An 11,009-nucleotide genomic window follows, 5' to 3' on the forward strand; every position below is an offset into this window, starting at 1 on the left:
TAATTAGGACTTCCCGTTTACACTTTTTAGGCCTTTTGATTCATTTTTGGCATATTCCTCTCACAACAGCCTTCTGATCTGTAGATTTTCTATACAACATAGTGTTTTGTGAAAAAAAACAAGCAGCTGCATTCCTCTGAAACATACAACCCACTTTGGGGCTAATACTGTATATGAGTGGCTGTAGAAATGAGAACCACCTGGGCAGTGGCCAAATGGGTACAGGTAATGCTAGGAAATAAGTCCTTAATTTAAACAGATAACTGTACAGTCAAACTTCGGTTCCCAAATGCCTCCATTTTGGAACGTTTCGGCTCCCGAACGCCGAAACCAGAAAGTAACTGCTCTGGTTTTCAAACGATTTTTGGAAGCCGAACAGCTGAGCCGCATTTTTCATTTTTTCCCCTTGACTGCAGCCAGCCCATTGATCCTTGGTTTTCAAACTTTTCGGAAGCTGAACGGTCTTCTGGAACGGATTAAGTTAGAAAACCGAGGTTCCACTGTAGTTCCTCTGTGCTACAGTTGCTTAATTGTAATTACAATACAACAACTTTTAAAGGAAACATTTGTTCTTTTGGCAGGGGATAGTGAGAGGACTGGATGGGTCAGCCTTTCTTATGCCCCTTTTGTCTTCTAAAATGTGCTTTCAGGGGATCAAAATGTGAAATTTTGCAGAATCCAAGAGTTAAACCTGTACTTGGAAGTTAATGCAAAATTATCAGTTATGGTGAAAGGAGAATCCTGTGTTATTGCAAAAATCTACATGTGTAAACCAGCAGGTGCAACCATTCTAGAGTTCTGCAGTTTGGTTCTTCATATTTACATGAGAGCAGAACTGGAGGCTGAGCTCACTTGAGCCTCGGAGCATGATGTGCTAGGCCTCAGACCTGAGGCATCTGAAGGACTGGCAAAGGAGAGTTGAAAAATTCGAGTCCCTTTCGCTACTGAGGGAATTTGCTATCTCTGTTAGGATAAAAGTTGGGGGGAACGGAACAAAACAACAACTGTGAAGGCTACAGTAAGTGTGCCCCACACTATAAAGCTCTAAAATTGAAGTCAATGCGGCTAGACAAAAAAATATGTGGGTGCAATATTGTATTGCCCCCTCTTTTCTTTTTTGGAAGCACTTAAAAGTCATAAAAATCTAGTGATAGGTGTAAAAGTTAAGGGGTGAAGGAACCCACAGTGCTAACTCGTGCCACCACCTCCCTCCCTTTCCCAGAGGCTGTGGATCATGATAATAATAATAAAAATATAATAATATTTTTTATTTATACCCTGCCCATCTGGCTGGGTTTCCCCAGCCACTCTGGGCACCTCCCAACAGGTAATTTTGCCTACCTTACCATTTCAGCCTGATCTCCCTTCAGCAGCTGAGGAGACCACCCCCCAAGTTTTGATTTCTCAGATTTCCTGCATTAAGTGAAATTCCTGCGCTTAAGTTTCCCTGAACCGCAACCCAGTTAAGCTGAAGCACTAGCCTGTAGACAAAGAGGAAAGGAGTGTATGATCTCAGGAGGAATGTGCAACCTACGGTATGTACCTGAGTCAGGTCCAACAACAGTGACCTCACCCAATAAAGATTCTGGGACCCAGCCCAAAAAAATGAATAACCAAACAAACCGGAAGCTGCCAGGTGTGTATAAAAGTGTTTCTGAGAGGTGAGCTCCCAGCCTGCAGATGTTGGACTATTCTCAATATTTCTTCCTTCAGAGGAGCTGTACTAATGACTGAGGAACTAGACTTATTTAGGCATGAAGAGGATCACACCCTTTTGGCTTCAGGTGAATTATCAGGCGTTGGTACTTTATCATTTCTAGAACACTTTCAGCTTGTGAAAGACGTTCCTTTGAATTCCACGTTTCCTTTTGCAGCAGTCTGGTGAGGTAGGGCGATAATACGCCCAGGTATTTTACACAAAGGAAACCTGAGGCCAAGAGCGAAAGTCACTTTCTCGGTGCTGTACAGAGAATTCACAGAAGAGGTGGGGTTTGAACCTGGCCCTCTAAAATCGAACTCTCCACTAGCTATTTCAAGCTCCTGGCTTGGAATTTAGAAGCACAAATGTGGATTCAGATCATCACTGCTCGTGGTTCATAATTGAAATAGCAGAGAGAAAAGAGCAGGCTTGTCAGCACACCAGCAATTTTATGTGTGCCAGTTGCTATGGAAGGAGAGCAGGAGCTCAAAAATGGGACCCTTCGGCAAGATGCTGCAGAGACCATCGTGATGATCCCAGCAGACACCCAGGAGAAGGACATGCCTGCCAAGCCCCCTTCTTTTCATAAACACAGACTGCGCAGCCTGGCCATATTTAGCATCATCTGTGGCTGCTCTTGCATCGGAGTCCTAGCACTGATCTATGCAGTCAAGGTGAGTTACCTGCTGCTTTGACAAGGGATGCAGGTGGGTGGGACAAGGGGTGCCCTTCCCCAAATGAATGAAAGTGCAGTGCAGTATTTGGATCAGTTTTCTTTCTAGGGAAAGAATTAATGGAGGCTTAGGGAGGGGAAGTGGGTTCAATATTGATCATACACAGAGTAGAGCCATTTAAATGAGTGAACAATGAGTGGCAAACTTGGATCCATTAAGTCCACTAGGTCCACTGTGAGTACACTTTGGTTAGAGAAAACCTTGTGCCTTTCCAAATGTATTTACTGATCAGACGAAAATCCGCTGGGATCTGAACAGCTTCTGCCATTCTCTTGCCTTCCTTTCCAGATAAATAACTGTAGCTGTGCCTCCTGTGTCCTTGCAAGTGTGCTCTTTAAACCAAAACAGAATGGGCAGCCGGACAAATGGGCAGCTCAAAAATTAAAGGCATGCCAAAGTTATGTTAGGCGATGTAAAAAGTGACTGAGAACCAGTGATGTAGTATACCCAGGGTTGTCATATCAATGAAACAAAATGATAGATCCACATATTAAATGGGGTGCGTGTGTGAGATGTTTCCTGAGCACAGCATTGCAGTCGTGGGCAGGAGCCACCTCACTGCCCCACCCAGGCCAATATTTACTGCCTTGAAAGCTCCCACACATTATTGTCACGTGGTGAAACTGCAGCGAATGCTCGGTGGAGATGTACAATCTGAAACCAAGGCACGGCAATCGTTGCGTTCCATCTGGCAATGAGAGTCTGCTCCAGAGAACCCTTGGGATTCCTCAACAAGGCCAGAGGTGGTGGACGAGATTCCCTGAGAGGACTTGCCACCACTACTGATCTTCTTCCCCTGCAATGTGCAGCCAGAAAGGGATGTTGGAGGTGTTCTGGGCCATGCCTTCCCTCTGACAGCCGAGCCACCCCACCTGAACTGTGAAAGGAGCCCTAGAGTCCCCAGCAAGACAGGCATTATGTGACAGAGGCCAGATATTCCTGGAAAGTTGGCCCCTTGAAGTCAGCAGATCCAGAAGTGCCAGGTCCCTTCATGAGAGTCGTAGCCATGCCCCTTCATGTCCATACGCCCCTTCTAAGATTATACAACAAGCTTAGATAGCTTTAATCTGGGTCAAGGCTACTAAGATCAGAGGTTGCAAAGAAATTTAGACCTGATGTAAGTCCAGAGGAGGAGACCTAAAATGTAAGTTGTTTTTTTTAAAAATAAAATAAAAATAAGTGACATCAATAATGAGCTTCTCTCTCTTGGTTTTGTCCCATCCAGGCTAGTGAGAAGCAAAAGGCTGGTTCCCAGGTATCAGCGGCTGACTGGGCTCGGAGGTCCCGGAGATTGTCTGTCTTAAGTATCAGTGTCTGGGTGTCCCTCATCATTCTGGTGCCCGTGTCAGTGTACCTCATTTCCTACCTCTTAACTCAAGCCGAATGATGATGACCCTGAAGAACATGTGACTTGGGACTTCCAGGACCATCTTCTCCTCTGGTTCCCACATACTTGCCCAGCTGGAATGAGCAGAAGTGGGTATTATGTGGGTCTTTGTTACATGCACCCTGGTCTGGTGTACTCTTGTCAAAGCCTTCTTTGTGGAGGTCCTAGGAGACTGTAGAAACAGAACAGCTTCTGCTGCAGACATTGGATCTCCATGGCTTGCTTTTATGGACTGCTTCTATGGACATATATCTGGTTCGCTACAGTGGAATACAGGATGCTGGTGTTGTAAAATTTAAGCTGGTTCCTATGAACCCAGAGAAATGGATCTTGACCCAGGGAGAGCTCAAGGATCCAGGCAAGCAGACGAATTTAAGCGTCTCCTGCCCACCAAATAACAGAGACCAAACCAGGACGTACGAAGCAAGGCACTTTTATTTTAACTGTTGCAACAGGGTCCTTCCTCTCACACAGGAGAACAAGGAAGGAACCCCAAACAAAGATGTCTTGCCCTTAAAAAGAAATTTGAAATTGGTTTCAGCCCACCCCCCAGAAGCATCATCCATATGTCACAGAAGGGGTGTAGCCCAAGACCCCCCTCCCTAGATTCATCATAGGTACATCATGAAAGGGGAGGTCTGGTGGCAGTAATCTGAGCAGTCTGGACCCTGCCCCCTGCCCCCCAAAACCTAATCAACAAAATTGAGAGATATTTACATTTCCCTGTTTCCCAGCCAAGTTAATCACACCCTTTTGTCTGGCAGTCAGGTATCAGGATGCCAGGGATTATCACTTTAATTCCTGAGACAATGAGAAGGTTCCCCCCACCCCACTTCTTCCTTGCAGAGGAACACCTGGTCAGAGAGAGAGTCAAAATGGTGTCAGAAAGGCCTGTCTTCCTGTGCTGCTTCAGACATGTGCCTGTACATTCATGTACATGTTTTATGAACAATTATTATATATATATAGATATGACCTCAAAATTCTTATAACAATTCCCCATTTGGGGCTATAATTTTTCTTAAAAATTGTTGCCCCACAAAAGAATAACCAGATGTGTTGTTTTAGTACTTTGGGAGAAGCATTTCTCAAAAATGGTCTATGTATTACACTTAACAGGATGGTCCACCAATATTGACTGGAAAGTGCAGTTTGCTTGTTTACCCTTTTGTGTGTTCTCAGGTGTCAAAAGCTAGCTCTCCTCTGGTTGCACACCTCCAACGTGGCACAACAGCAACAATCCCTGGTGAATCCCCTTAGGGCTTTCATATTGACCATGTCGCCTGGCACTCACCATAGCTGCCACAGGTTTGGACATGTCATGAGAGAGATGCCTTTGCCTTGGGCTTTCTATGGGCCTTTATTATAGGCTCTGGCCTTGCACTGTAGGGAGTTGCCCAGTTGCTCTTAAAGGAAGAAAGCTACTTGCACCTTGGATACACTTGCCCAATTAGAACTGAAGCCAAATTAAAATTTATACAGCCCCATAAAACATGTCCAAATTAGTCAAATTTAACTCTAAAAGGGATCATTCCTGTTAAATCAAGACATAAATACCTTCATTTATCTGGTGTTTCATGGATCTTGGAGCTTATTCTTGGTAAAATGAGTAAAAACAAATTTAAAAAATGTGTAGAGAAGGTTGGCACACTGCAGAGTGCCAGGTGGGACAAGAAAATGTGGTCATAAGTTGATCTAATCTAAATACTGAACTATGCAATATCCTGATCCTTTAAAAGGCATACAATGCATGGCAATAATACAAAAAAAAACATTGGGACACTATACATTTTTTTAAAAAAAAAAAAACCCAACAATTAAACACAAAATTGGTTCACCTCCCCCTCCTTGTGGAAATAACATACTGTCAGACATAGTTCAATGTTTCTGTCGAATATCACGCAACATAAGACCTAATAATTATATATCAGTTGTATGTCTTGAGGCCATCATGATCTTGAGACAATTCCGGCTGCTTTTAAATCCTAGGGCACAGAGTCTTGAGGTCAAGGAGAGAGAATGTCCTTGCAATTCACTTTCCCCCTTTGTCCCAAAGTCATTTGACACATTTCAGTGTTCCTATATAACACATAATGCACAAAACCTTCAAATTATTAATTATACGCCACTTGTATATCTTGAGGCAATCAGGTGAACTTGAGATAATTCTTGCTGCTTTTGCATGTATCTCCAACAAGGGGGTTTTCTTGTCTGCCTTCGAGTCACTGGGAGGAAGTTAACAGTACTTCTATGCCAGCACTTCTAAACCTTGCTGAAACGTTATAGCTTTCTAGGTCCTCCTTCTTAGGTTGTGATCAAAGAGATAAAATGTCAATTTGGTTTCCTGTAAAACATCCTTTTGAAAATAGGCCTGCAGGGGGTTGGGGCCTGAAGATATAATTAGTTAAAAAATAATAGTGATAAATAGTCAAGAAAGGGGAGAATATTCTAGAAATTTCTTCTTGGGGAGCTGCAAATAATATAAGATCATAGTTATTTAATTACTGCTGTTATTGTCTACTCAGTCAGTTTAATTTACTTCACCTAGTTTGGCTGTGGAGGAAACAAAGGACAAAAATTTTGTTAATTAGGACACAATCGATAAGTTATTAACATTTTCCTTATGTGGTTCTGAATTCTCTTTGAGGTTCATGTATCTTGTTTGAAAGGGATTATTATTATTATTATTTACAGGAAAGAATGACTTAGATGCTACATTTGTATGTACAGAAAGAAAAAGTAGAAATACCAAAAAAAAAAAAGATACAAAAATAAAACAAAATAAAATTTAGATTACCACTCACACAACAATTTTTACCTGGTTATTGTTAGAATAATTTCATAGACATAATGGAAAAACTGATATAATAAATGGAAGCAGATTATTTATAAGCTAAAGAGAAGCGCCAAAGAGAAATGAAATTACTGTTTGTATCTCCTCACTCCTCACTTTTTTTTTTTTTTTTTTTTGCTGTGGAAGAAAAGAATTGGCAAAACACTCAATCATTGCTACATTAGAAAAGGGAGGGTTATATTAACATAGGGTAATGCTTCGGGGTGAAATGCAAATGGGAGATAAGTATCCATCCTGAGTACCTGCTAGGAAAGAAATGGAGCCTTTTGTTTGCATAGTCTGTCAACTGGTAGACAGCAATTTTCTATGAATTTCCAAGTGTGGAGGGGCTTGTTTAGGTGGCGTCCCCCCCCCCCCATTGGGAGATAATTTTGCATTAAGGTTCTGAAAGAATTTCTCCACACCCTGAATCTCAGTATTCTGCTGGAAAGGGAAAATTATTTCATGTGAAAATCAGTCAGGAAATGTTCCTAAAATGTACAGAGTTTTGCATGTTGAACTGGAATTGGCAGCTTCTAAACAGTTGATGGTTCTCAATGGTTCTTTATCTATTTATTTTTACATAAGGAAATTTAAATTTAAGTTTCATGTGCAAAGCATAACCTTGAACCTCTTAATTAATTTATAAACTACTCAAGAGACAGACTTATAGTAGTACTCTGCTATTTATACCTGTGGAAAGAATCTGGCATGTTAAGATTTTTGGAACTTGGCAACCACTTAACCTTGATGGACCAGTAACACACATGAGGTTGTTTTCCCTCAGTGGTTCAAAGCTTTACATTAAGAAATTTGAATAATATTTCATGAGCAGATTATAACCTTTTCGCCCCTTAGTTAAAACCTCATTTTTCTCCTCTATTTTCCTCTTCAAGCTGACATAGCCTCTGTGCATGTACAGAGTTCATGATTCGGCAGTCTATTGTACCATTTTTTAAAGTGCTGCACCTCTTGACAAAATTACCATCTGAATAAAGGAAGGGAAGGGGAAAGAGTAGATTTTAAAATAGGGTTAGATTTTACACAGAAACTCACTTTTCAGTGCTTACAAACACATTTTCTCTCCCTCCTTTTTGCAAGTTTGGAAAGGGTTGGAAGGGATCTTGAGTAATCTAGTCCACCCCTTCTGAAATATGGGGATCTCAACACTATCACTGCCCTTAGGATACACATACATTTGAGTACAGACGCCTGACTGGGAAGGAAACACAGGCTATGCCCTATCACGGAAGCACATGTGTGTACTAAGGGAAAAATAAGGAAGGGGAAGATTAAAAGTACCAACGTTATATAGAAGCCTTTAGCAAACCTTAAGATTGGATAAACAGTTTAAGAGGGAATTTACTTCCTTACTAAAACCATTCTGTCCATTTGAATCAAGGTTAAAGTGACTCAGATAGACATTTGCTGGCTATGGATCCTCTACTTTTAATAACATTTCCCTAGAAGGAACACCATATTCCATAGTCACATGGTGAAACATTACATACAGAGCACATGGCTCCCTTGTGACACAGACCTTAAATATTATGAGTTCACAAACAAACATTTTCAAGGTTACAATCTCCCTTTTCCCTTCCCGCTCCCCCTTTCTGTACAGAAAGGGGTAGGTATGCACATACACCCCACTTTTACTCTCTAGAGAAAGATTGGGAAATGTTCAAGACTTTCATATGTGCTTAAACTTTACCCCCTTAATAGAGAAAGTGATAAAAACTTATATAATCACTCCACAAAAACAACAATTACACTCTTGTTCCAACTCTGAAAACCAATAATCTTTCCTTGCCAGAAAGCAGAGCTGGGCTGAATTTCAACCCATCACCACATCAGACACATTGCCTTTCACATAGCTCTAAAATGGGGGTTAGAAGGGACCCTGAGGTCATTTAGTCTAACCCTCTAAGATACAGGATTCACAAGATTTGAATGAAAATACCAACTTTATATAGAACCCTTTAGCAGATGAGTTTTTTTCCTTAAGAGGTGATATCAGGAGCCCAACACAATTGAAGTTAAAACTAGACTCAGATAGACAATTCCTGGCTAAGGAAGCTCTACTTTTGACAAACAATTCACCTTTATAGGAATAGCTGTTCAATTTTCCTTTAGTCAATATTCCTCTAGTCACTTGGAGGAAGACTCCCTTTTAGAGCCTCTCTCAATAACAAACATTTGCACACCTCATGAAGTGAACATTTTCAAGTTTCAAAATATTTTCAAAGCATTGAGCAAGCATTTTCAAACTTACTACTCTTATTTTCCTTCATCCTGCCCCCTCTTTTTACTTTTGGAGAGGAAAAAATGGCCTTCTACAGCCTCTTTAAAACAAACCTTTACACACTACCTCCACTCTTTTAAATATTTGCCATTGTTTTTGGGTTGATCAAGCCCTTACATAAGATTATTTAAGCAAGCTTGCCTTATTATTATATTATTTTAAACTATGCATGCTTTAAAAAAGGCAGTCTGTGGGTGTCATGGCCAAATTTTACACAAACCCCTAATTTCCTAAACCTGGATTATATCTCTCATTTACTTTAAGGGGAACAATGAACTATAGCAGACACAAGGATCAGACGCACATACACTTCACAGACAACACAGACAACATGTAACATGCAAACATATATAATTTTATACCATAACATACTTTGTAGGATTCCTCACAAAACTTTTCTCATTCAGAGTTCACCAGGGTTAATTTTAAAGCGGAGATTCACTGTATGTTAAAGGAACCTCCTGGTAGCCATTTCCCCTCATCTGGGTGGTCCATAGTAAATCGGACCCAATGTTTTTTTCTTACAAAGTTTTTGCAATTGGTTCCCTTCAAGCTTGTCCGCCCCGGGGATTTCGTGCCAATTTAAGAGAACGAATTGGAGTGGACTTTCATCCTCAAAGTCCTTACCGGAGCCAAGCCTCAGTTGTGCTTTGCCTCGGTTGGGAGTCTGGGAAAGGAATTCCTTAGAGTGGGTTGCACCCATTTTACTTAAGCCTTTTTATACTGCAGTTCGGGTCCCCGACCCTGTTCCTGGACACTCTTAACTTCCCGAGTCTATGACTCACCCCCACGTCCTAGTGGTGTTCCTGCCTGCCGTTCGCGTGCACTAACTACTAGGCGGCCTGGTGCAGCTAAAACCCTATTGGAACCCTCCCACTGGTCATCAATTGCCTGAGGGTTCCACAGCAACTTCCCTGCCTCTTACACACTAGACTCATATCCTACTGAACGCTTGCCTACGCAATGTCAGGTCGGAACTGAGGAATACAGAGATACAGAGTAGTAGGAAAGGAACGGGCGCACTTGCAATCTCTGGTCATGGGTCATACCTAACAAAGGTCGCCATGGCAGGGGGGCGTCTTCACCCGAAGATTAAGAGCAGAGGAATAGGAAACAGAGCTGGGATAGCCAGATTCCCAGATTGGTAGAAAAGCGACAGTTTGCTCAGACTTCTGCTCAGTTTGGCAGAAGGGAGCTGGGACAGTCTTTCTGAGCTCTGCGTTTAACGTAAAGACTGTTGCCCTGGACCTCAGTTCTACCTTGTAACTGTGCCTGGCAGCCTTGCTGCAACTAAGGTCCAAAGAGGAGAGTAGAAAAGGATAGTCCAAGTGGAGAAATAGATTTTTAGTTGCTGTGGTTCTTAGCTCACCCAAGGTGTCCCCTTTTAATACTCACGACCGATCCTTTCAGTCGAATCCCGTTGTCTCCAGCTTCCAACTGGTTCCTGAAAAAAAAACAGCCTTGTCCCTTTAAACGTTGCTTCGTCCTGGGGGTCCCGCTTGGACTCTCAATTACTACCAAGTGCCTCGGGTCCTGAGGTTGGTTTACCCCCCTGCAAAAGAGGCAAGGGCGCGCTGGGCTCCCCTTCCTCAGTGAACCCGGAGCTCAAGGCAAAACTGGGTCCCCGAAGTGGTCGCCAAATTGTTGTAAAATTTAAGCTGGTTCCTATGAACCCAGAGAAATGGATCTTGACCCAGGGAGAGCTCAAGGATCCAGGCAAGCAGACGAATTTAAGCGTCTCCTGCCCACCAAATAACAGAGACCAAACCAGGACGTACGAAGCAAGGCACTTTTATTTTAACTGTTGCAACAGGGTCCTTCCTCTCACACAGGAGAACAAGGAAGGAACCCCAAACAAAGATGTCTTGCCCTTAAAAAGAAATTTGAAATTGGTTTCAGCCCACCCCCCAGAAGCATCATCCATATGTCACAGAAGGGGTGTAGCCCAAGACCCCCCTCCCTAGATTCATCATAGGTACATCATGAAAGGGGAGGTCTGGTGGCAGTAATCTGAGCAGTCTGGACCCTGCCCCCTGCCCCCCAAAACCTAATCA

At 42.4% G+C, this 11,009-nt stretch overlaps 1 protein-coding gene across 1 annotated transcript; it reads left to right on the top strand.

Annotated features, from left to right (window-relative positions):
- The first annotated feature begins 1,624 nt into the window (after positions 1-1,624).
- Positions 1,625-4,901, top strand: TMEM265 (transmembrane protein 265). Its single transcript, XM_035135280.3, has 2 exons — positions 1,625-2,373; positions 3,659-4,901. The coding sequence occupies exons 1-2, from the start codon at positions 2,167-2,169 to the stop codon at positions 3,818-3,820; spliced, it is 369 nt and encodes a 122-aa protein (XP_034991171.1). The 5' UTR covers positions 1,625-2,166; the 3' UTR covers positions 3,821-4,901.
- The last annotated feature ends 6,108 nt before the right edge of the window (positions 4,902-11,009 follow it).

Source organism: Zootoca vivipara, chromosome 12 (assembly GCF_965207765.1).
Source record: "Zootoca vivipara chromosome 12, rZooViv2.hap1.1, whole genome shotgun sequence".
NCBI lineage: Eukaryota > Metazoa > Chordata > Lepidosauria > Squamata > Lacertidae > Zootoca > Zootoca vivipara.